A 27412-nucleotide genomic window follows, 5' to 3' on the forward strand; every position below is an offset into this window, starting at 1 on the left:
TTGGAAGAATGGTGTTCATGCCCCCAGTACAGCTCCAAAAACTTGCAGAATTTATGCCATTGAAAGGTCCATTGAAACTGTCCTGGCAGCTCATGGCTCAACATCATATATATTTTTTTCCTTTAATATATCAACCATCTGTATATAATGTAAGCTGTAAGGCTAGTTCAAGTGGTTTTACACTGTGGCTGTGTGAGATGAATTGTTTGTTCTATGTAGAGGTGCTATGAATGTATAACATTTCCAGGTGCTCTTTACCTTCTGACCACCTATAGTTTTGTATTTTCAGAGAGTGGACCTTCAAAAGAAGTTTAGTTTAAGCTTATTATCCTGAGCCTTTTAAACAGAATGCTCCCACTGAGCTTCCCGAGGTCATTTTCAATCTAAACAACTGTTTCTCAACAAAATTCTTTAAAAGTGGCAGAAGTAGCGCAGTGGTTGAGATTCTACGCTGGTATGTGGAAAGCTGCGGGTAGAAGTCCCAGGACTGCCACAGAGAAACTGCTGGGTCCCAGAGCAACTCAAAATTCAAATATAACCCACTTCTTGCCAAAGCCACACTCTCAAAATTACTTCCTTTTACAGAGCCTGGGGTGCTACAGAGACCAGTAGTTTTCCTCCAAGCACATATTTTATTGAGAGCTGCCAGAATATGAGGGGAACTATTCCAAATGATACAAAAAGTGTTCTGACTTAAAAACCACTGAGCCCACCTTTAACTCTCAACAGCAGGACTTTGTGCTTCATTTGGATTCTGTCTCTCTTGTTTTAGATTAAAAACATCTGCGAAATGCATGTTAAGTCCTAAATCTGGGCAAAAATCCAAAAGTAATAAATTAAATTTTACTCAAATATCCATTTTACTCAGCTTTATAAATGTTTCCTTAACAACAAATACAAATATGTTAGTTACCATAAAGAATGTAGATATATAAGGATATATGGCTCAGGAATGTTGTATATTTTGCCCTTTGTTGCTTTATATGATGTAAAAGTTAAACATTTTTAAATATTTCTGCAACTGAGAAGATAGATGTAAACAAGCTATAGATATTCTTACAGACTTCAGGAAACATTTTTGAGCCTTCTTTTTGAATGTGCTATATTAATGGAAAAATAATGAAGGGACAAATGCAAATTTCTGCCTCACAGTTTGGAATCATTACATTCATCCTTACTTCACCATTTTCCATCAAAATAGAAAGGATAAAAAAAAGCAAAGTGGTTTTATTTGTATTACAGTATCTACAGACTGGTATAATGAAAGCTAGTCACAACTGGCAAAATCACATCGTGCAGTCTATACTGCTTCTAATGTTACTGATTATGTATCAACGCTCCTGGCAAATCAGAAATTTGCCAGGAGTGGAACGGATTTAAATTTAAAGACAGGCTACATTACTGACTGTATGCTGGAAACCAGCCTCAGTAAGTCCTGACAAGCTTTACTTTTCTCCTCTCGAGCAATAGAGACTAAAAATATTTTAAAGATCATTTGTTTATAATGTTTATTTCATTTTCATTGTTTTTTCATAAAAAATCATAAAACTTTACATTTCATATATAATAACAAAGTTACAAAAATGTTTTATACAATTCTTAAAATATTCTTATGTTCTGGTAAGAATACCATCCAAAAATAATCTATATTATTTATGAACGTCAAAAAGTCGTATACATCTGCTTTGAAAAATAAACAAAATGAACAACCATGTGGTCACTAAGGTAGCTTTTCCATGTGAAAAGTAGCCGATGACGGTCTTAACAAATGTTCCAGTGAAGAACAGATGATGTTGAATGGGTCTAGAGCTTCCAAACAACTACATCCCTCTTTTTTTTTTGGCCTGAATAAAAGTGACATTGTGGTGCCAGCTGGCCCGGCGTTCATTGGAATCTATTGCTTAAAAGATGTGTTGCATGTTTCTAGTTAATTTGCACAAAGTCTACTGAAGGTTTTCAATACATCAAATTGACTGGTCCTTTTATGTTGCTTAGCATTGCTTATTACCACAAACACAGAGACAAACCGACCTCCCATTTCCTGCTCAGGATGATCTCATGGGGCGTCAGGTATCAAGAATTGTTAAGACTGCATTATTCTCAAGAGTGGGTGTAGGAAAACTGAGCCTGTTTTACTGATAACAGGATTATTGCTCCACATTGGTCTACAATACTGGATGGTGGCCAGGCTGGTTGGAGTCCCTGGACTACTATTGAACCTTATGAGCTACAGATATTTTGTGCAAAAGCATACCCATCATGTTAAACTGATGTCTATGACAGCGGACAGACATCTACAGACATACACAATTGCTTTACATGATGTCTCTCATCATCTCTCAGGGCTAAACCTGCTTTTGCTGGAGGGTGTGTTCATGGACTGTCTGATGTGCTAAAATGGCCAGGGGGTCCACTCAAAACTTATATTGTCAAATCTATAACTTTTCCATATAAGCGCTTTCTAATGCATCACGACTCCAGTGACTCAGAGTGTCATCAATAGAATGAAGTTCTGCTTCTTCATTTCTCTCGTTCTGGGTCTTTCTCTGATTCTGAAGTACAGTGTTGGCCTTTAACAGGCATGCTTATGTAGCCCGCGCCGCCATCTCCACTTGTGTACACGTTTTTCTTTCGCTGCCAAACAAGGACGTTTCACTATCTGCCGTGTACGTTGTTAACTTGTGCAGGCAGCATTTGCCTCTCTTCAATTTCCTCAAGAGCAGATTCCAGCTGCTGGATCAGTACACGCTTCTTAAATCTGAGAAAGAAAGAGAGAGAGATAGACAGAGAAGAGGTTGGATACTTCTGTATGTACATTAGCAGGATTCAGGAAAGAGGTGTGGAGTGTAGTTGAACCCCTCTGTTAATAAACATTCAGGTGAGTAGAACTGATGGCCCTCAGATGACGACGTCCAGTTCAGTTCAAAAAGACTTGGGCCCTAAATGGTGTATACACACAAATTTGTGCATTAATTCTGTGAACTGCCTTTTCAATGCAAAGTGTGGGATTTATCAAAATAATATTTGCATAGGTTTGGGCATACATTTATGCACAGCCCTGACCGTGCGCCTGCAAAGCATGTAGCGCTGAAAAGCAAAGCTGTTTGCTTAGGAGCGCTTTCACAGGGCCTGGGCTGCTAATACTTTGAATTACAGTAGAAAGTAAATTTCTATAATACAAAAATATTATAATACAAACAAATTTGTGATTATGTTCATATTCCACAAAGCGGCTAAGAATCGGCAGGTTAACTAATGGAGAATCATTTTGTTGAAGAATACTATGCATCATGCTATTTGGATTTTAGTTGACCGCTCCAAGTGGCTTATCAGCAGATTTGGGAAAACCAGTAATGATAATAGGAACCAAGCTGGAGATGGAAATGAGATGCACAATAATGCGATAAATATGTATGTCTAAGTCCTTTCAGCCATATGATTTTTGGCTACATGCACATTTCAAAGAGAAACTGGGGCTATAGCACATCATTTCTTCATATGTCAAGTAAATAGTTCCTCTGGAACCTCTTTCACCAACTCTGAAGACTTCAACCTCCCTTCTGCACTCCAGTCCTCCTGCCTTCTCTCTCTTGCACTCTTTTGACCTGACCTTCAACAAATTCCCTCCAAAACACAAGGGAGGAAATGTTCTGGGCCTTGTCTTCAGCTGACTTTCCTCAGCTGTAGACATCAATGTTACCCCACTCCACTTTTCAGATCATCGTTTTGTATAAATCTTAACTCTTGTATAACGCTTAACTCTTAACACTCACCATCCCTGCCCTGCCTATCATCAACTATTCATACCTCTCCCCCACTTGCATCAACCTCCACTCAACCTCTCCTTCCTCCCTAGCTCCCAGCATCCTAACCACCCTACCACACTCATTTTCCTCTCTACCTCTACCTGAATCAGCAAACAGTACTGTCCTTTCTTTATATTCTTCATCCATTGACCTTCTTTGATCTCTGATGCTGATCTCTTATTCTGTTGTTTAAGTTGTGCTCTGATGTGACCACTGCTAAGATATCCTTCTATAAGAGAAAGTTGGAAGCATCTGCTGCTGATCCATGCAAAATCCACACCATTTTTTTTTTCACTTCTCAACCTTCCTCCTTCAAACTCCTCTATGACTGCTGATGGCTTTGATGAGAAGATTAACAAAATCTGCCAATCTTTCCTTCTAGCCCTATTACACTACACCCTCTCTTTTCCCTCCTCTTCCTTGGCACATTTTTGTCTTCTTTCTAGAGAAGAGATTCTGCAGATTATCTTTTCTAGCAATCCTACCACCTGCCCGCTGGACCCATCCCTTTCACAATGCTCCAGATTGTCTCACAAGACCTCCACCCCTTCATCACTTCTGCTGTAGTGACTCCATAAGATTTGGTTATGTACCGACTGCCTTCAAGTTAGCATACAGACTATCCACTGGTGTCCCACAAAGCTCAGTGCTGGGTCCTCTTCTGTTCTTTCTCTTTACCCACTCCCTCAGTGATGTCACATCCTCACATTTTTTTTTATGTTACTACACAGATCAAAAATAATTGGCAGACATTTTGTCTTGGAAGGCAGCACAACAGCTGAAATTAAATGCAAGCAAGTCTCAGCTGTTGTATATCCCTGGAGACGCATCCCCATGTCAAAATCTTGTGATCTCCATGGGCAACTCTCAAAACACACCATCTGACACTGGCACACAACCAACTATCCTTTTTGACTCACACTGATAACCTGACATGGTCATGCAGGTTACTGTTTACAACATCAGGAGCATCTGGCCTTTCCTATCCATGGAGGTGACAAAGGTGCTTGTTCAGTCCGTTGTCATCTCAAGACTGGACTACTGCAACTCCCTCCAGGCAAGTGTGCCCCTGTGTGCCACCTGATCCTTGCAACTGGTCCAGAATGCAGTTGCAAGGCTTGTTTTCAATCTCCCCAAGTTCTCTGACACCACGCCATTACTGTGTTCCCACCACTGACTGTAGCTGCCCATATTAGAACACTGGTATAAAACACAGTTATTTTTCTGCAATGCCAAAAATGGACCCACCATCCCTCAAGGTACAAGGAAGACATGCAAAACTCTGCTCTGTACTAGCATACAGGCGGTGAAATGAATTGCCCCTGGCTGTCCAAGTAGCTGAGTCACAGTCTGTCTTCAAAAAACTAAACTAAAGTCTTAAAGACCTACTTATTCACAAAACACTTGAATTAGCAATTATTGAAAACATCCAATGACTTGTGTGTTTTCTTTTCTTGCTGTACTAATATCCCCCTAACAGGGTTTTAGCTCTTAGTCCCTAATAAACAAGCATGAGGATATGTTTTTGATAGAGAATGCACTTCTGTAAGTTGCTCTGGATAGGGGTCCCTTCTAAATGCTGTAAATGTCCATATTGTTGGATGCTAGAATTTCTCTTGACCTGACCTTCATCCCCTACTCCACAGGTTCCCAACCTTGGTCCTGGAGCACCCTGTCCTACACATTTTAGCATTTTCCCTGCTCCCAAAACACCCGATCCAACTAATCAGCAAATTAACAGTCATTCCTGAGTTAAAGTGGGTGTGCCAGTGAAAATAAAATGTGCAGGACAGGCGATACTCCAGGACTAGGGCTGGGAACCTGTGCCTCACACCACTGTGCAGCAGACACATGTGAAGCAGGACTTCCATACAATTGCTGAGTTTCCCGACCTCAACATGGATTTCTATTCCATGAACGTGCAGCTGATTTGTGATGTGCATTTGTTTATTAAATATATTAAAACTGGCAAAAATACAGAAATATCAAAAAACACAGCTAATTAAATGTCCACTTTAGTAATCAAAATTAAAATCACTTCCAAAAAAAAAGTTTCTTTTGCTTGTGCATTTCTCTGTGACACTAACTTTTTTAGGTACCCTTCAAAGCGATATCTACATACCATATATGCTTAATTGTGGCCATGTCTCTATTTATCTGATTAGTGAAATGCTTGTGTACATGGTATATTTACAATTGGTTTTTATTAAGCTTCATTGCTTACACTTGTGCATATGATGTGTATGCACATTTGATGAATCAATTTTATAAAAAATTTTATGTGCAAGAAGCAATTTAGAACCTTTTCTATGCAATGTTGATAAATATGGATAGGAACAGCAGTGAATATATGTTTAAATGAGGTTTTCAAATTGTGTGTGTGTATCAATAGACACCCACCTGGCTGCTTCTTTGATGGCATGATGGATGAAGTACCTCTGCACTGATACTGGTCCTTTTACCTCCTCTAGCAGCCTGAATATTGCCTCATAATCTACCAAAGGCAGTGATTAACAGATATTTAAACAAGAAAACTACTAAAACTCAATACAATATTTCTGTGTAAATATCATCCAGATATAAAAGTATGTAGACACTTACTGCGGCCAGGTTTTCGGACCTCTTTAATGACTCGAGTGCGTAATTCGGCATTGCTTCCCTCCAAAGGAACCATAACAATGGTGGGTCGTGTAGAGGTGTCTCCTCCAGCTTCCTCCATGTCTCTGTCGCGGTCTGGAGGACTTGGATTATCACAGTTCTGTGGCCGTTCAGGTGGCCTTTCCTCCATACACTCTTCTCCTAGCCTGTTCTCCAGCAGTGCCCTTTCTTCTCCTCCATCAGTGACTTTCATTCCTCCTTTCTCCTCCAGAGAGAGAGCTACAGTTCCTCCTCCAACCCCTTCCACTCCTCCAGACCAGCTGTCTCCAGACTCCCCACTCATCACTCTCTCACCGTTGCTCTCTGCACCCACCGTACTGTTCCCTTCCACTCCTATAGGGGGAGACACCCAGACCAGGCATGCTGTAATTACTAACATATGCTCTAGTAACTCATAGTGACAACATAATCCCAGCAGTAGTGAAGGCTACACTGACAGTAATGACAAAGCAACAAATTCTCATATTCTCAAAAATTAGTTAAACAAATAAGACATGGTAAAGTAACAATCCAAATGGCTGTCTCAAGTCTCATGGCTGCCCAGTAATCCCAGTGTATTACCTTTGTTCCTTTTCTACTTAAGAAAAATGGAATGTGCAACCATTTCAAGGAATATAGGAAGTGGCATGTCATTATTCCCTAAATAAAGGGGTCACTAAATAAGGGACAATTTCACATGATAGGATATTTAAAGTTTAATATTAATAAAAGAATTTATAAAAGAATCCTTTTTAAATCAAAATCATACAGAGGCCCAATCATTTTGACAATTACAGTATATGAATTTTTAACGCCAGGCATTGTACATACATACATACATACGCAGCAACAGAAAATTCTAGGACACCAACGAGAGACAAAGTTGGGTCATGGAAAGGTATGTAATAAAAGTGGACCTATTCTAGAAATGCTTTTCTATCCTGAGATTTTGTTATATTATAGAGATTGTATTCGGGTCTTTTTACCTTACAGTAACAATGTCAAATTTTGGTTTCAAAATGTCTGGCTTTTGTAAATATGAAAAAAAAAAAAAGTGACCGTTATGTAACCTTTCTGTCTTATTTTCACTCACATCTGTTCACGCTCCTGCCATCAGGTGGAGCCCCAAGCACATGGCAATGTTTTGTGTCTGTTTACATAAACACTGTTTGTTTGCTAAGCATTCAGATTAAATTTAATCAGCTTTACAATTGTATGGCTATTGAAACAAAGATGGTCTGAGTTAATTGGAAGTCGATTGCTAGGTATTGAATAGAATATCTTCAACCAGACCACTGGCTTTATAATGCTTACCTTTGTGCAGTGGGATGGGTTTAATGAGACCATGTTGGCCTGGGACTGCTGTGGTCCCTTTGCCCAGCACATGGTTGCTAATGATAGGTGGGGTTTGGGGCCGGCGCAGTAGAGGGGACATGCTCCGCCGCCTCTTTGGAGCTGCACCTGAGTTGGGCTCAGTTGGGTTTCCCCTTTTCTTGTTCTGGGGGCCTGCGACAAACTCATCTGCTTCGTCAATCATCATTCCCTGTGATCATACAGAGGAAAACATTTCTTATCTGAAAACTGTTCTGTTTGGATGTTTCCATGGTTAAAATCTTACAGCAAAACAAAAGAACATACTGATTAAGATATCAAGTGTTTGTGCATTGTACCAAGTGTAGTGGAGATCATGTGGATAAAAAAACTCAAGACTGTCCTATTCTCAATAAAGTTTAAGTTGTCATGGTGAAACGTGATGTTTTGACAAAAAATAAAGCCATTGTACTCGTTAAACTATTGAGTGTTTGAGTATTGCAGAAAGTGTAACTGATACTTGAAGATAGGGTGTAAAAGGAAGCACCTTCTTATCTTGTTTAAACGGGTTGCCGAAAGTGTGTAGGCGTTTGGGCTGATCAGGGTCAATCTCTCGAAGGGGGGATGGCATCATCTTCAGGTATTCCTGATAGTTTCCCATCTGACCCACCGGAATACTATGCAAATAGTCTACAAAAAACAGTTTATATCATTAAAAATCTTTCACGTTTTCAGTTCACAAATTTTTATCTACTTGTTCACTCAAAACTGTGAATGAAGGTTTGTGCTGAAATTCACCATACCTTTAGTTTCTTTTTTGTATTTAATAAACACACCCTAGCTCAAAACAAAACAAAAAATCCTGAACAAATATTTAACCTGAAAACAGTCCAAACACTGTGTATGTGTTTTGAGCACACCTTCATCTTGGCTCCTGATTAGCTTCTGAGTAGTCCTTAAAAGGTTAGAGCGCATTCGTGTGACCTGATCCAGAAGATTCCGCCGTGGAATATCATAGGCATTACGATAGGCCTGTGGCTTTACATCCTGTACAGGAAATGCAGAAATAAATTGTAGTACAATGCAATAACAACTGTATCACTCATGAAACCAAGACATACATATCAGTTAGACATATTTTTATGAGTAAAAAAACTGAAATAAAATGTTTAAAATGATGAACTAAATGAACGTAACAGTGTCATTCCATATGTTCCTCAGGCCAGCTATACTCTGACCCAAAAACATGATCTGTGACATAAATGATTTAGAAGTGAGGCCCCGGGCTGGCTTAGCCCCGCTGCTACAGGCTGTACCTTGTTGAGAAGAGCGATTTGAAATCCAGCGAATTCTTTGAGGTTGATGTCGTTAAGGCGGAGGGGCACCTCGCCTGTGATGCCCTGCAGTAGCTGTTTGAAGTCACGCCGGTGGGCAAGGGACAGCGTACTTGAGTGATTCTTCACCTTGATGCCAGTCTCCTGAGGGGGTTTTTTACCCACCGAAACAATCATCCGGTCTGACTCAATCTTTGCCTAAAAAAAGCAAATGTGGTTACTTCATTTAAATATGGAATTACGTATGGAAAATTAACCAAAACACTGCTCTCTGTAATTGTCCTTGACATTGGTGGGTTATTGTTAGACCCCCTCCTAGGTTTCACTGTCTTAAATTTCTAATTAGTAGAATAAGTTTCTAATTTTTTCTTCTCTCTCTATGTACCCCATACTCCTTAAGGCACTAAGTGCTTTTCCTTGGCTGTACAACATTCCCTGGACATCTGACCACCACACCCATATGTGGTTCTTCCCCAAACTGTCGACACAAAGCTGGAAGTCTTTGTATGCTGTAGCATTATCGTTTTCCTTCACTGGAACTAAAAACCTACATGACAATTCCTCTGTGCACAAAGCCAGGTCTATAAAGACATGGTTTGCCAAGGTTGGGAAGAACTTGAGTGACCTGCACAGAGTCCTGACCTCAACCCCACTGAACACTTTTGGGGTGGAATGCTAACTGTGAATGTGATTGTCAGGTGTCCACAAACTTTTGGCCATATAGTGTATATATGTGCATATGTTACAGAATGTTACAGTTGATGTTACAGAAGAAGGGCCTGTATATACAGTATATATATAGCCATTCATATTTATTCAACATTTAGTTAATTTTATCAAAGCTGATGCTAAATTCCATGTGCGATTTCAAAGGCAAATTAAAGGGAAAGCTTACCTGCTGGCTGAGTTTTTTTAGGTAGGAAATGACACTGTAGCTGAGGCCACAGTCCATGTTGTCAGAGATGAGATTCGGAGCTCCCATCATCCTAAGTGCCTTCTTTAAGGGCTATAGACAGACAGAGAGAGAGAGACGAGTAAAGAAGAAACAGAGGCAGACAAAATGAGGTCATTCTCATCAAAGCACAGGATCTCAACCTCATTACAGATTTTACAACACAGGTTTACAGCACACACAAATGAATAGTGTTAACTGGGGTCATATTACAGAGACACAGATAAAAATGTCTTAATAGCTCCATGACTACTCCGCCATTAGTATATTTGGTATAATATAATGGTAAGGATTCACAAGGGTTGTCACTGTTTGGCAAGGTTTCTAGATTATAAGGAAGTTTCCAGCCAATAACATTACAAAATCTACTAAACTGAACATAAACCCTTCCTAATCTCAGAAGTAATTATATATAGTGATGACAGGATACGCCCTGTTCTTTTCCAATAACAATAGCGATATTGAAACCTTAAGTATCAGCTGATACAGATATACATCCGATATTGTTTTCTTTAAAAACTAATAAGCTTTTTTTATTTTTTTAACTGAAGCACTTCACGGTTAAACTCTTTCACTTGAAAATCATGTACATTGTAAATATAATAAACACAATAAAGCATAAAGTATAAATAAAATTTAAAAAATCCAAACAAAAGAAAAATGTCTCTTTATATTTAAACATTCCAGTTCCAGAAATATAATACTTATAAAAAAAAAATTTAAAATTACAATTTTACACATCTAACACGTAACTTCCCTGGGTGGCATTGCAGTTCTTACCAGCAGAAAGTAAGGAGGCATAGATTTCAAGTACACCTCAAAGGCCTGTCTCCACTTGAGGTTTGGCTTGAGTTTGTGCACTTTAAACAAGTCATCTGTTAAGTCAAGAAAGTAAGAGGATATTAAATTAATTTAACACTTTTCATTATGTCTTAAGATTAAGACATCATATGACACAGTGTGAACATACTAATACAGAATATTCATTTTTAACACATTAACATGCGACTTCTCTATTACCTTTTTGTTATGTGTTATTAATGTTAAGGTATACAGTATTATTAAATAACTACATTGAAACTAATAAGGAAGGTACAGTAGTCCCCTCTGAAAGTATTGGAACAACAAGGCCAATTCTTTTGTTTTTGCTAAACACTGAAGACATTTGGGTTTGAGGTCAAAGGATGAAAGAAGATTGATCAGCTTTCATTTACTGATATTTTGAAGCTGACAAAAGATGGAAAATAGATCAGAGCCATTGCACAAGCATTGGGCATAGCCAATACAACAATTTGGAATGCCCTGAAAAAAAAGAAAGAAACCACTGGTGTACTAACAACCAGATATCAAACAGGCTGGCCAAGGAAAACAACAGCAGTTGATGACAGAAACATTGTGAGAGCTGTGAAGAAAACCCCAAAAACAACAGTTAATGACATCACCAACGACCTCCACAGGGCAGGGGTGAAGGTATCACGCTCCACTCTTTGAAGCAGAAATAAAGAGGCCATACCACAAGATCACCAAACACTCATCAGCAGTAAGAATCAGAAGGACAGATTGGAATCACAAAGAAATACAGAGATGAGCCACAAAAGTTCTGGAACCAAGATTAACTTCTACCAAAGTGATGGAAAGACCGAAGTGTGGCGAAAGAAAGGGTCCGCTCATGATCCAAAACATACAAGCTCATTGGTCAAGCATGGTGGAGGTATTGTCATGGCTTCGGCTTGCATGGCTGCTTCTAGAACGGGCTCACTAATCCTTATTGATGATGGAACTCATGATGGTAGCAGCAGAATAAATTTAGAAGTCTACAGAAACATCCTGTCTGCCAATTTACACAGAAATTCATCCAATCTAATTGGGAGGAACTTCATCGTGCAGCAAGACAATGACCCAGAACACACTTCCATCACAACAAAGGACTTCATCAGGGGAAAAGGTGAAAGTTTTTAGACTGGCCAAGTCAATCAGCAGACCTTAATCCAATTGAGCAGCATTTCACCTCCTGAAAAGGAGACTAAAGGGAGAAACACCTAAAACAAACAACAAGTGAATGAACTGTGGTACAAGCCTGGACAAGAATGACAATAGAAAAATGCAACAGTTTGGGGATGTCAGTGGGTCACTGGCTTGATGCAGTTATTGCAAGCAAGGGATATGCAACCAAATAGTAAGTGTTATTTACTTTAAGACTATCTGTTCCAATATTTTTGCTCAACTAAAAATTTGGATGGTCTGCCACCAAAGGGGCCATATTCTATGAATACATGAAAGCTGAAATTCTATCATCTCATGTTCATGTTTTGAACTCAATTTAAAAATGTCTTCATTGTATGGCCAAAAAAAAAAAAAAAAAAGAGAGAGAATTGGCCTTGCTGTTCCAGTGCTTTTGGAGGGGTCTGTATATAGCTATGAGAGTGAAGAATGTAAGTCTAGGCCCACTGATGAATGCTGGGACGTTAAGGCGATAAGGAAAATTCCTTCTAGCTGTGGGAACTAAAACACACACTTACCGAGGAGTGGCAACAGTACGGGGTAGTTGTAAGGCATGACGAAAAGATTCACACAGGTGAGAGTGGTGCTGGCTTTCAGGTAGCCGAAGGGCTGCACTACATCACTGTGCTTACCACTGCAGCTCACAAACACCTGGGTGGCAGGGGAGAAGTGTTAGCAGAGCCTCTCCTAAGCACAGCTCCCTCAGCTCTCACACAGTCCTCCGAGACAAAGTGACTTCATCAATGCCTCATCATGTGGAGTGCTCCACAAAGGCAAGCTAAAAATGGCGTCAAAAGCACCACCTTAAATATATCTCCCCCTCTTTATTTTTCAGTGAAACCTTTTTTTTTTTTTAGACGAATGGGTCCCTTGACAATCTATATACCACATGGCTACAAATTCTAAACAATATTTAATTTAGCTGTTAAGCATTCCTTTTAAGAAACCTTATTATGGGCCAACTAACTGCATTCCAGTGTCTAAAATCAATTTCTACCGATGTCCATTTACATACACAAGGCACTTCAGGATATACCCAGGTGGTTGCGCTTATTCGCTCAGCTTTTGGTACAAAAATATGCTTACTGTCAAATCTACTTCTTATTGTGATTAACAATGGAGTCCACAACATTTTAGAAAAGTGTACTGTAACATAATTTATGAAATATCAATATTATGTTGTCATAGTGCCCAGCCTTAAAATCAGCTTAATGTTAATGCACTTAATACTGTCGTAGTTGTCTAAGAAGAAAATAAATGCTGATGTATAAGAAAGACTGACATCCAATACACTTACTTGTGTCCAAGACACAATTACCCATTTTATTTATGTATAATTTCTTTTAAATGGTAAATTAATGTTCTTGGATGGAATTCTCTATTGGGGATGAAAAATTACTTTAAAAGCCCTGTTTATGTTCATCTCACTTTGATCTGAGAGTAACTTTACTGGGTCAACGGGACATGCATTGATATTATTTTTATTAAATAATGATCAGAAAGGTAAGTCCCACCTGCCAGCACATGTGAGGGGACTTCCTCTCCAGAATGTACTGGGTGAGAGGTGATGGCTCCAGCTCGTACTTATCGAAGGGCAGCTTGTCAATCACCATAGGCTCACAGTCGACGCAAGAGAAACGCACAACTGGATGGGCAGATCGAGGAGGCTAAGTGAGTGAATTAAAAACAGAGAGTTAGTATATGTGTGGTGATGGAGGACAGCTGATTTTTAACATTACAGCAATAGAAGGCATCAACCCAGGTGTCACAGGCACATAACAGCACAAGCTGCTCAATCAGGTAATGGCAATGCTGCACTGAACTAAGTTGTACTTTATAAGTACTGCTAAATAAGACAGTATTGCTACAAAGACATTTTAACTATACACCTTCAGTGAAGTAGAAAACAGCAGAATTTTACCACTGCTTTAATCAAATGCAAATGTCCAGTTCCACAGTTATCCACAGGCAGCAGTGCACACAATACTCTATAATAAGGCAAGAAAGAGCAGAGAGGTGGAAATGACCTCATGTCAAGAGGCGAGCAGTAAAGGACTACTGCAGCTGAGTGAGAAGGCGAGGTTGAGTACTGCTGCTGCCTCAATCAGATGGCAGTCACACTCTCAGCGCCCACACAGCAAGGAAAGGCAGGACACCAAACATAGCACAAAAAGAGGCAGGTTTCACCTTCAGGCTATCATGGCTAGTAAAACTACTGTACTGCTCTCTTAGTCAGTGTTCTATAACATTAAGCCCATTACTACTGACCTAGGTTCAGCTTTCTGAGTCTGTCTTTTGTAACATTACGCCCAATAGTACTGATTTGGCTTTGGTTATTTTTAGCGTTCTATATCCTTACATGTAATACTGCAGATCAAGGATGGGCTCTATAACATGAGCCAACTTTCTGGGTTTACAGAGACTAGGCTTGTTTGATTTGACCATTCAACCCCTTTTCTGTTTTGAAAATTGATCCATTAATATTTTCAACTACAACGAGCAAATATTTAGTTTCACTCAAACAATATGATGGCTTCAAATTAGAATGAGCACATGGTTAACGTCTTTCTCTATCCGACAACACACCTCTTGTTGGCTGCAGAGAAAAGCTGCTTTCTCCAAGCCAAGAAAGATTTGTCCAGGAAGTACACAGTTCTTGTGTACTAAATGGATTAGAGGTTAATTGATTGCTGCTGTCATGGTGTTTGGCTGGCAAAAAAATAGCAAAAACTGGCAGAACATCTGGACATTCTGCTAAATAAAGTCCAAAACCAAAAGTGTCCGCTGGAGTGAATAGTGTGTGGGCAGTTAAAATGAGTTGAAATTATGGTTGGCCCTTATATTATAACTCACCAGGGTGGGAGAGTTCTGGTCAGGCCAGAAGGACTCTGGAATCGGCCAGTGGCCCACAGGGACACCAGTTTTGGGGTTCGGTCGAACATATATGAGCTTGTGGCAGCTGTGCCATGGTTGGGAGCTGAAGGATGACAGAGGTCGTACTGGATCCACCAGACCATCTGCACAGCAAAAAGAAGAACACATGTGAAAATGATCACGGCAAACAGGCACTACAAGGTTTTCATATACATTCTTCAACATCATTTCAAATCTTCTTATAATGCTACACGGAGATGTTTCAACAGGGTTGCAATAGATTTTAATTTCATCATAACACTGGATTTCAGACATAATTCCTCTTTCTCTCCTGTGTATCAAACAGGTAGCATGAATAAGTTATTCTGGAAAAAATCCTATTATTTCCACATTCACTTTATCACATTGTAAGAACAGTGTGCTGTGCCAGACCACGGATACATACCTTCACCTATGGGAGGTGGATCTGGGCCCGTCTTCTCAAAATTAATAACAACTCCACTCAGAACCTTCTGCACCAGAGACTCCAGACACTGGTTCAACATCCTCTGTGTCCTAACACAATATGACCGACCTTGAAAACACCAACAGAAAATATACTGTTTATATTCGGCAGACTATAAAAATCCTGGCAGTGTTGTAGCTACTGAGCGCTGAGCACCAAACATACTCTGAAAAGAAAAAAGGGGAAAAAAAATATACTCTGTTTTCAGAGCTGTACTCTGTAACACCCACATTAAATCCTCCCAAACAAGCTTCTAGCTTAATGGTGTTCTTTGACCCTGGCCTATATGCACTTGCATGAGGATGTGTTTTTCAATGAAGCCTATAAAGTGCTTCTGTAAGTTGCTCTAGATGAATGGCGTAGGCTAAATAATGTAAATGTAAATGTACTGACTAGAAAAAAAGGAATTGTCTTTTCTCTCAGTTAGGACAAGTACAAATTTCCTTTTGTATTATCAGTATAATTCACTCATGTCATATCTAATTAGAATAATGACAGATAGCAGACAGGTCTTAATGGTCCCGAATCAGAGCCTAGTCTCTGCTAAGATGTCTCTTGCAGTTCCTGATCTGAACTGTAACAGGCTGAATCCCAAATGGCTCTCTATTTACACAACTATACAGGGTATGGTATCAATATAATGACTTACAGCCTACAGTAGATATAAAACATCTACATACACCTGTTAAAATGGCAGGTTTTTGTGAAAAAAAAAGTGATACCAACCAACAAAATTCAAGTGAAACCAACGCAACCAACAAAATTCAAGTGAAAAACAAATATAAACATTTTAGGTGAAAAAAATGAAAAGAAAAAAACTTAACCTGGGTGCATAAGTGTGCACACCCCTTAAATAATACTTTGTTAAAGCATCTCTTGCTTGTAATACAGAATTCAGTCTTTCTGGGTAAGAGCCTCCAACTTAATACATTTGACCAATGTATTCCACTCTTCCTTGCAAAAATGCTCCAGATCTATCAAATTGCAAGGGGATCTCCTGTGCACAGTCTTCTTCAAGTCATTCCACAGGCGTTCAGCAGGATTTAGATCTGGACTCTGACTGGGCCATTCCAAAATGATGACCTTCTTCTCAAGCTGTTCCTTTATTGACTTGGATTTGAGTTTTAGATCATTATCGTGCTGAAGATGAAATTTTTCTTCATCTTCAGCTGTCTAACACAGGCCCGCAGGTTTTGGACCTATCCATGATTCCTTCTATCTTGACTAGAGCTCCAGTCCCAGCTGAACAGAAGCAGCCCCATAGCATGGTGCTTCACTGTGAGCATGGTGTTCTTTGGGTGATAAGCTGTCTTGATTTTGCGGCAAACATATCTTTTAGAATTATGCCCAAAAAGTTAATCAGACCATAACATATTTTGCCACATGTTTTTAGGGATGATTTAACCATGCTTGGCTGTTTTTTCTTCCTCGAGAAAGAGACTCCATCTAGCCACCCTACCCCATAGCCCAGATATGTGAAGAATACAAGAGATTGTTATCACATGCAGGGAGTGACCAGCACTTGCAAGATATTCCTGCAGTTCCTTTAATGTTGCAGTAGGGCTTTTGGCAGCCTCCCTGATAGGTTTTCTTCTTGTCCTTTTGTCAATATTTTTTTAGATGTCCTGTTCTTGGTGATGTCACTGTGGCGCTCCATTTTTTCCACTTGTTGATGATGACCTTCACGGTGTCCCATGATACATCTAATGTGTTGAAAATTTTGTACGTTTACACCCCTCTTCTGACCTTCTAATCTTTTGACAGTGAGATCCTGTAAGCTATTTGTAGACCATGGCTTCAGCAGTTGGATGAAACCAAGAAATGTTTAGAAAATCCTACAGAAAGAGCTGATCTTTATTTGGGGTTAATCAGAAGCACTTCACTGATGACAGGTGTATTTTTTGTTGGTTACTATATCACATTAAAGGTGGAAAAAGATCTTACATGATTTATCTTGGCTTCATTTTTTACATCACAAAAACCTGCCGTTTTAACAAGGGTATGTAAACTATCTACATATCCACTGTATGTAGTGCCTTAGATGCCCGATAGGAAGAAATATTCAGATATTTTTAGCATTTGAGATCATTTGCTGCGTACATATACACCTGCTAAATTAACACACTAATTAATTAAAATTACATCCTACTAGATGTTTTGTATTTATCCATCAAATGACTGATAACAGATTGAACTGAACTTCAGTAGGAATTATACAAATCCAAATGATCTAGATCCAAAACAGTTTGTAATATTCATTACTGAATTTAGCATGCGCTGGTTGACTTGCCCTTGGCTTTTTACCCTGTGGAAATCTTAAGAGTTGTTCCATTATTTTAATAGCACAGGTTTGTTACATGACATGACATGTCAACTTGTCTGTATACTATAGGAGCATATCACACCCAGAAGCCATTACAATCTGACCATATTTTCTTGTCAAAACCATGAAATAAAGCTATTATAAGTGTAAGAAAGAATAAAACAGGTTTTAGGATTTTAAGGTTTAAGGTTTTACATGTATCACATCTATCTGTAAACGTCTCCATCCGTAACTTTGTCTGTTAAGTAGCAAAACCATTTGACTCTGTGTACAGTTAAGAGAAAATGAAACAGGCTAATCAAGGATTAGATGGGTATAACATTCTTACTACCAGGGATAAGTGTGTTTCTATAGGAAACTGTGACCACTCACTCTGTGACATACATAAAACACTCTTCGAAGTAGTGTGTGAAGGACATTGAGGGCATTGCAGGGGGCATAACTCTCCTCTGCTACTCTCAAATCAAGCGATGGAGAGAAAAGTACCATCAAGTGGCTTTGAACAAGTTGTGCTAGTACCTCCGGTAACTTCGCACATCTGGGTGATGGCTGATTCATCACTGGGCACACTGCCAAGCTGCTCGGTGTCGGGGACGGCTGCACCGGGCATGCGCAGCACCAGGGCAAAGAGACGCTGGTCCCAGCGGAACGGCTCCTTGGTTAGCTCACTCCCAGGTAGCGGGGAGTTCAGAGGCAGGTGAAGCTGGGAACAAGGGCACACAAGATTTGATGAGATATGCTATAAACAGAAAAAAATCTTTAAGGTTATACCACAATGCAGTCCCCTTGACGTACTACTACTAGATATCCAAAATAACCTTGATGAGCAAAAACCTCCATAATCATACAACGCAGTTTAGATACAGAATCCAGAGAGTCCAAATGGTGGGTCACCAGTCCTCACCTCATCTGGCACTCCAGAGCTGTGTGTCAGCTTGTTCCCGTCCGTTATGGTAATGATGACTGACGGCTCCAGGAAAAAGGGATTCCGACCCTGAAGGGAAAGAAAAACACTCTTACAATACTTGGCTGTGACTGAAGAAATATGTGTGTAAGTGTATAAGATTATATATACACACATTTCTAACATGATACAGTCCAAACGGCAAGGGTGGGAAACATGGCTAGACCATAGACAATTAGATCTGATTAATGGAAAAATTGGTCTTAAAATAAGAAATTGACACCACAGCAATTTAAAAGTATCACCAAACCATAAAAGTACCTGAAGAATTTTTACTAAACATTAAGCGCCTCCCAAAGTCTAGTCTGGAGTCTATATAGCCTGCATCAAAAGTGGTTCCATCGTTTGAATACAGCCAAGAAATGTAACATATATATACATTCCAAGAGTTTTAAGGGTGCAACTAGTGTATAGTGTATGACTTCAAAAGTGTCCATCTAAAATATGAAGAATGTGTTGCAATATGAAGGCACAAATACCTAAGAGTTTATTAAAATGGTTAGAATACATCAAAGTTTGTTAAAGGTTAAAGTGTAACATTAGTGGAACTTTATTTCGGCATTTTAATTTGACTTGATGTTGCTGATCCCATTTTGCATTATGATCAAACAGATCATAGATTGAGAAGCAGCAGATCTACACAGCAGCCTAGACTTTGGGATCTGCTATCATCTACCCACTAGCCCGTGGGGTTATATAAATAAGATCATTCCTCAGTGGGAAGCACTCACAAATGCAGCAGCCCTGAAGCTACAATATTATTGACTTTTCCCTTCATACATTTAATGCAGTCTGACTGAGTGCGGTAGATTTTAGCAGCATTGAATGGATGGAAGATGGCTACAGCAGGACTACACTGAGAATAGACACAGCGTTGTGATTTAATTTTCTATCTATATCCTGTACGGTACTTTAGGCATTCCTATACACTCTCTCAGACACACAGTGAAATCAGTGGCTGAGTGCCAAATGGCTTATTACTTCATATGTAGGTAAGAGCACAATATAGGCTACAAAAATGGGCTTCACAATTAATTATATTTTAATAATGATCATAATTTTTGGCTTCCATAATGAATTGTCTGTGAAAGTGGTGAGCTTAGATAAAGTTAGCTGATTGGCTAACATTAGTGCATTTAATCACAACTTGAGAGCGTGTTGTATTGACCCTTGCTTCCAAGTAAAACCCCTTCTGAAAGCTAAAAACCCTTAATTATTCAAAGAACCATTGAAGACTCTTGTTGTAGGTTTCTATTTATTTGATTGTATACTGTGATGATGGTGTATTTATTTTATTTTGAGTCTAATTTTGTTTATAATTTATTTAGCATTTCAAATTTGAAACGCTAAATATAAACAAAATTTTAGTATTAGTGTTAATTAATACTTGATTAATGAGCAGTCTATGGATTTAGAAATTTTATAAAAAAAAGTGAAGTAAAACTATTTTGCTTCTGAAAAATTGGATAAAAAATAATGATTTCAATATTTATCAAATAAACTTTTTTTTGCCATCATTGTACAGCCCCAGTATAAAATCATGGCTTCTACATCTTACTTTTAATAGTTTCTGATTTTTAGGAAGCTAAGACCAGGCATCATTTTGGCTCCACTGCTTATTTTCCACTTCAGAAGATGAATGAGTGTCATTAATACCTGGCCATAGTTGTCGATGCCAGACACCAGTCTGTTGAGATTGAGCAGGTCGAATGCAGTTCGGAGAGCATTACCAAGAGTGGTCAGTCCACATGCCTGCAGATTCTTTAGTTCACTCATAAAGGTGGCATGGTTCTCTTTCCAGCCCGCCTATGGTGCACACAAACACACAGAGGAAAAGGTTTCACACAAGACGCAAAGCACTGCAAGACCGAGTGTGAGAGAGAGAGAGAGAGAGAGAGAGAGAGAGCATTAGGTCACACTGCAGCGCTGTGAAGACACAAACACATGCAGACTCACACACAGTATCAGGTGACATGTACTACAAAACGCGATCAAAGCCTACACAGGACAGCACAGGCTAATGAATCCGGCTGTCTGTGGATTGTCTCACTGTTTCCTCCAGCGAGGTCAAGTGCCTTACTGTTACAGCATTATGCTTAATCTACAGATGACCTGCAGGCTTACCAATCACAAAAGGGAATGAGGAAGTGACAGAGAGAGTATGGACAGGATCCATTGAGAGACAGAATAAGCTGTGTGTGTGGACATGATTTTATATATTGGTGCGGACCAACTGTCCCCAAACGCATAAAAATATCTGATAGTTTTGTCCTTGTGAGGACATTTACCTGGTCCCCACAAAGTTTAAAAAAAAAAAAAAACAACTACAAGAGCCAAGCAATTTCCTTTACCTGCTTGCTGAGGTTAAGGTTAGGCTGAGGTTTAGGTGTAGCATAGCTTTATTTAGCTGTAATAACAATTATGTCAATGGAAGATCCTCACAATGATGGTAAGAAAAAACGTTTTGTGTGTGTGTGTGTGTGTGTGTGTGTGTGTGTGTGTGTGTGTGTGCGCGTAGGCAGTCTAAAGTTCAGTGATACAGTCCAGATATACAACCCATGATCTGATTTGCGTTCACCTCTTGAAAATCATTTTACCATTGCTGTGCATATATTTCTGCCTTCATAATAACACAGTGCAGATAGAGCTGTTTCATTTTGTGTGCACATGACATCACAGATTCGCTTCCCAGGAAACGAATGTGCTTAATGGCCCATAACATCAGTATAAGACCCTCAGTCCAAAATTAAATTATTCATTCAGAGGAAATCAGTGCATCAGATGTAAATGCGCATGTATGGTGAATCCCCACAAGAGTGACAGGTCAGATCCTGCCATGCTTCACCCTGAGACAGCTCAGCCTAATCATACTGCTGTGTATGGGGATGGCTCCTATAAGAATCAAACACACACATATTTGACATTTCAGGGTTTGAGGTCATTTCAGGACTTGTGTACGTTTAGAAAACCAACACACAAAAGAGTGTAGGTGTCTTCAGTGGCACTCAATAATTCAGTTAGAGTACCTATTGTTACTGCCAATTCTATATTTCTTCCCATCTACTTTAACAATTCATCAACAGGTGTGACTGCAATCAGTCTTTTTCTTGCCATGTCCATTGACACAAAGTGCAAACGGTAAGAAAGAGCTAGAAAGCCTCTCCAACTGAATAAAGCACAGACTGCCTACTCTAATGTCTCTATATCGCTGATAGAGACATATGTCTATGTCCTGCACCATGTCTGTTGATTAGATTCCTCTGTATTTGATGTATTTTACGTTAAATACACTATACTTCGGTGGGTATATTTTGTGTCAAAGCAATGCAGTAGAACTCAAATCCAATGGGACCAACATGGGAAAAAAATCACCTGCAGTTAGTTCACATAATCCTGATAGTTTTCTTACAGAGAGAAGCGCAAGTAGAGTAGAGCAGAGGCACAGTGCCATTAATATACAACCCAAACATGACTCTGTATTCCTTATCCAAACGCAGGACAGGTGGCTAGTACAAATGAGCTGCACAGCATAAACTGACAGATAAGGACTTGTTCCCTGTTAAGCCGCAGTTATGAGAAAACCAGCACCCGTATAAATACAGCGTCTGTGAGGGAACAGCAGGAATCGTCTTGGCAGAACCAGACGTGTGACAGCCTGGGGTGGACTCACACAGCATGCAGTATTATATTTTCACAACATAAAATTGCCTAAACTTTCATCACACTTTATAATGTCAGAATATTGTATTAAAATAGCATGAGTTGACTCTTAAATTAGCATTTTGTTTCAATGTTTCAAATTCTCATTAAACTCTCATAAATTTATTGTCGTTGCCGACAAGACCTCATGCAATATTTCCTCCAAATGTAGCCAAAATAAGGAACCTTAGCAGAGACTTGTCTGTATACTTAGCATTTATCTTATGAGCTCAGCCTAGAAATGGTGCCTAAATGAAACAGGGGAGTGATTGTAATTGAAGTGACCATGGGAACAACCCAGCTAACACTTTAGATTGCTAAATATTTTTATAGCTTTATGGTTCTAGGAAGTTTTGGTTTAAAGAACAGTCAATCAGTCAAGTTTTCTGGGTGTTCCGAACATTTTTATATGCTGTTCATAAAGATTCCTACAATGTTGCTGCAAATTTTTCGTTACAGGATGATTAATAATAACATGTCCACAACATACGTTTTTGTCTTCCTGGGAATATGTAAGGAATGTTCTAGCAAACCAGCATGTGTTTCAAACATTGCAGGAACATTATTTTTGGAAAGTTACAGCCCAACCTTCTTAGAACCTATTGAATACTTTTTGAATGTTCTAATACTGTGTGCTACTGGATGTTCTCTGTTAGCTGGGAATGTAGTGTATGTTAGATACCTGAGCATATTGTACAAGTAAATGCTACTGAGAGAGACTCTCCCTGTGGGTCTGCTTTGTTCCAAGATCAGGTTGCTTTTTTTTTTTTTTTTTTTTTTTTTTTAAAGTCAAAACATACGCAGAGTTCAGCCTCCTGATCTGTAGCAAAAAATGCTGATGACCGCAGGTGCTCGTCATGTGTGGAGAGATGACGGTGATATGTAGGCTAAAGCTGTCACTGTGATGTAATGATGTCTTGTTAAACCACAGAAGTCATCACCCCTGTGAAAAGCTCCTCTGCATCTGGGGCAATAGAACAAGGTCCTGACCCAAAAATATTACAGGCCTTTTCCCAGCATTTCTTGTCCCTCTTCATGCTTGGATTGAAAGTGCTTAAGAAACAGAAGGAGGTGTGCTGACAATTTGACCAAACCACATAAAACCTACACTGGAAGGGACCCCAAAATGAGGAAAAAGTGAAAAGTATAAGTGGTAGCAATTACGCTGGGCTTATTTCAAGCATGCAAAAAAAATCCTCCTCTAGTAGCCTGATTCAGAGCAAGATAAGACGGAAAAGCCTCATACTTTTAGAATTCTCCCATAAATACAGTCATCGTTTGAAACATTTCCATTTCCACTGAAATTTTAAAGCCTCTGAGGTCTGCCCATCTACTTTAGCCTAAAAAAAGAACCCAATCATCATCTGCAAAACTGATTCCACATGCAAGCATTTGTCCATCTCATTGCACAAAACAGCAGTTACATTCGCATAACTCTGTAGATTTCTTTTCCATGTAATAATACAGAAATGTAGCCCAAAACATATCATTTGTAAGCACTAGCAACATGATCACCAACATACAGCTGAGGGAAAGAGTTTAAAAAATGTACAAGAAAACAACTTCAGAAAAAGGGCAGGACTAAGAATAATGATCTGCTTGTCCAAGAATGAGACAAGTGAAGCACACTGCCCAGAAAAGAGAGCTTTGTCAGAGCCGGAAGCTCACTGCAACTCTTCACTGACTAGCTGCTGAAAATCTCATGAATAATTGACAGGAAATTAAAAAGCCACTCTCTCAGACACTGTAGCCAGATTCTATCTTGCTCTGTTGGCTCTTATACAGTGTATTGTTGTTGAGAATTGGGTTAGCTTGGTGACTAATTCAGAGATGGTAAAGCTTGGTTGAGAAGAGTGTTTTTAAACAGGTGGGCGGGACAAGCTGGCCATGAATAGCAAACACACACCCACACAGAGCTCACAGCTTAGTGAGCTGTTGCGTCTTATAATGCTTAATAGCAATCTGAAACAGATGCCTTGAAGGACTCCAAACAATGAACAGGAAAAAACAAATGTCCATGTCTGTTCTCCAACTGACAATGAACAATAGAGAATGCGTATATAATATGTATGGAAATAAGTCTGCTATAATAGAGGCCTATTCTAACTACTGTACTTTATGAGGTCGCGAGGCACTGAAAAAAGTAGTTTCAGTCTTTCTAGGATAAGCCTGGAAAGGAGTGTGGGTTTAGAAAAGCCCCCAAGAGAGTGCCTGGCCACCTGCCAGAGAGAAAACACTAATGAACTGCCTGGGAATGAAGCCACTCTCATTGTCAATGTCAACCAGCTAATGAAGGACGCAATTGCACATGCAGCAGCAAGTCACATCCACAAATCCTGAAATCCATCTCAGGACAAAAGCAGAACGTTTAGTTCTATTGCGCAAAGAAAAACACACTTCAGTACAGTACACCACAAATTGTGCTGCAAAAATGGGTTGTGTTGTAATAAATGTTACACTGATTCTCTGCAGAGAATATAAGGATCTCCTGGTATCCTCAAGGATATGAAGGATATTCTTCAGAAGTATTTATCATGTCCTTGTTAACCACTTAAACCCTCTCCTTACTGTTCATTGTTGTTCATTATTCGTGGGAAAGCATATTACTGAGTTACTAATATGAATTATTTAGTAACTACAGTGAAACTAATAGAAATGGTATGCATTTACAATGTAACTGCAATGCAATGTAGTCTAAGTCTTGGCCTGCTGACACGTTATGGGAATTTAAGATGTTAAATATGTGATATAAAAGAAGTAAAAGGTAAACAGATGAACAAATAGTCCCTTTCATGTTGTAAATGTTTATGACTGAGGAGGTACCCCCAAGTGTACACACGTACCTTTAGTAACCTGGGAAAGGGAATGTATTTTATGTGTTTACGTTGCACAATTGGATCACTGTTATGCTTCTGAGCTGCAATTAAAAAAGTGTGCGAAAAAAAAACTGTGCTTATATGTTACTATGGAATGATCCATATATTTTTAGCAAAAAAACAAAAAAGTGTGTATAATCACATGTTTTTGCCCTTGCACCTTTTATTATTACTGCTGAATGATTTCTTTCTGTTCATCAACACTATCTTAGTTTATTAAAACTACCTATTTTATTTATAGTAGCCAATTTTTAAAGTTCAGTGGGCTTTGTGAAAACTGAGATGTTCATTTTGAGAACTGGAAGATGTTAAAAAAAAAAAGAAAAGAAAAAAAGGAAGCCAGACCAAAAGCCTGTAATGTCAGTATCACCTTGTGCAGGTCACATACTGCAATGTGAACTTTCCATCTCTGTCAGGCTGTTTGTTTAAGCAATGCAAATCATGTAACTTTAGTAGAAGGCAATTTGTTATGTGGTTTCATGGGCTCTGACATTGGGAAACAGTCTCAAAATGGGAGGGTGATTCATGTACTCAGATGGAGAGAAGTAAGTGAATGGAGAAGGCAGAAGACTGATGTTTGTTATAAATATGTCCTCGACTATATCAACACTATAGTCAATGAAAAATTAACCAGAAGAAAAAAAAACAACCCCCTAAGTGAAATGCACTCTCATTTTCTTATTGATGGCTTTTCACAAATCAAATCAGTTTTGATTTGTTTAGTCTTTATTGGCCAATAAGAAAGCGCAGAGGTCAGCCACAGCGCGCCGAGAGAGGCGGGCTCGACGGAGAAGGGCAGATCGCTTGTCCAATCCGGGGCGAGTTAGCTCACCATTGCGTCACGCGATACGTCACGGTAGATAATAAATCTCTCCGCCTCCATCTAAGCGCCCGAGAGCTTCCCAACACAAAAGCAAAATGTCCGCCATGTTCAGAGGCTGCGCTGCTCCGCGTCTGCGGGTATTTTAACAAAAAATAGCCGTTTTCGTCACCGGGAAGCCGTCTGACCCGATGCTACGAACCAAAGGGACAGTAGAGTCTCACTGTCAGAAAAAAAATCTACGATTTAACCACATACAAACAATTTAGCAGCATTTATTTACCTTTACTCCGTATGGCGGATCGTCAAATGTAACTAGCATGTACCTGTCGCCTCTACTAGCCGGGTCTCGGGCACGCAGCTGTTAAAGAAAACGAAACAATACACATTAATTTCGACTTGATCCTATCACAGGGATCCTTAACTGCCACAAGGTACAACAGTAAGCGGTAAAAGTCGGGGTAAAATTATTCTTTACCTTCATAAAGATCTCAACCGCGCCTTTAGCAATGTCCAGATACGTCGTACCCAAATATGTGCGCTGATTCATAGAAGCGGACGTGTCTATCAGGAAAAGTAAAATAGGCATTTTGAAATGTATAGATATAGATCTAGATGTTTACTAAAATCCCTATGATCGGCATATGACCGGCCTGGGCATGCATATATGGTGTGTTATATTTTGTTATAATCAGACCCCCCCTCAAAAAGAGGGTCGCACTGCCACCCTTTGCCGCCGCCTGACTCTCTATCTGTCTTTTCTGAGCAGTGCTGGGGCTCGCGCTCACACAACTTCTCTTCCGAACAGACCGACACGCCCCTCGCTCCGCCGCTCACACCCCATTGGCTGAGCCAAGCCACAGTGGCCACGCCCCTGGGTCATGAATATGCAATGAGGTCTTTGAGCGCTTCTCACCCGCCTCACACTTTTTCTTCCTTCTTGGTGTGAGGGGGGACCGCAGGCACGTCGGGCTCCTCACTTCAGTTCTAAACACGAGTATGATACGCCATTGGATACACTTTAACAGGCATGCGTATTTGTTATAATTCGCGAGTGAAAACGCTTTAGACAGTTTTCAGATGATCCCGACGAAAGCGTCGTGCTTTAATAGGACTTGTCTGGCTGTCTTGATGGGGGTGGGGAACTGCTCTGTGCTCATCAATGCGATTTTTATAATAATTGCGCCTACCCCTCAACCTTTGCCTGCTCTTGTTTGTCTCCATAGAAAAGCGCCATGTTTACGTTACAGGCTGCACTGTATGGCTGCTTGGAGAGCTCAAAAACGTTGCTCATCAGGAGCTTCTCGTAA

The 27412-nt window shown here is 39.6% G+C and overlaps 1 protein-coding gene across 2 annotated transcripts; it reads right to left on the reverse strand.

Moving 5' to 3' along the window:
- Positions 1-1845: 1845 nt before the first annotated feature.
- ints6l (integrator complex subunit 6 like) lies at positions 1846-26994 on the reverse strand. 2 transcript variants are annotated; one of them, XM_026917873.3, is made up of 18 exons: positions 26581-26918; positions 26386-26463; positions 20364-20513; positions 18648-18737; positions 18263-18446; positions 15361-15489; positions 14895-15058; positions 13556-13708; positions 12560-12692; positions 10821-10915; positions 9984-10094; positions 9071-9286; positions 8675-8801; positions 8302-8444; positions 7758-7986; positions 6408-6797; positions 6207-6300; positions 1846-2758 (listed from the first exon to the last, which is right to left on the reverse strand). In XM_026917873.3, exons 1-18 carry the CDS (start codon positions 26689-26691, stop codon positions 2656-2658), a joined length of 2700 nt encoding a protein of 899 aa, XP_026773674.1. In that variant the 5' UTR covers positions 26692-26918; the 3' UTR covers positions 1846-2655. The 2 variants fall into 2 exon arrangements, with proteins under 2 accessions (XP_026773674.1, XP_026773675.1); XM_026917874.3 differs by having other exon boundaries at positions 2616-2939; positions 26581-26994.
- Positions 26995-27412: the final 418 nt, after the last annotated feature.

Source organism: Pangasianodon hypophthalmus, chromosome 7 (assembly GCF_027358585.1).
Source record: "Pangasianodon hypophthalmus isolate fPanHyp1 chromosome 7, fPanHyp1.pri, whole genome shotgun sequence".
Lineage (NCBI taxonomy): Eukaryota > Metazoa > Chordata > Actinopteri > Siluriformes > Pangasiidae > Pangasianodon > Pangasianodon hypophthalmus.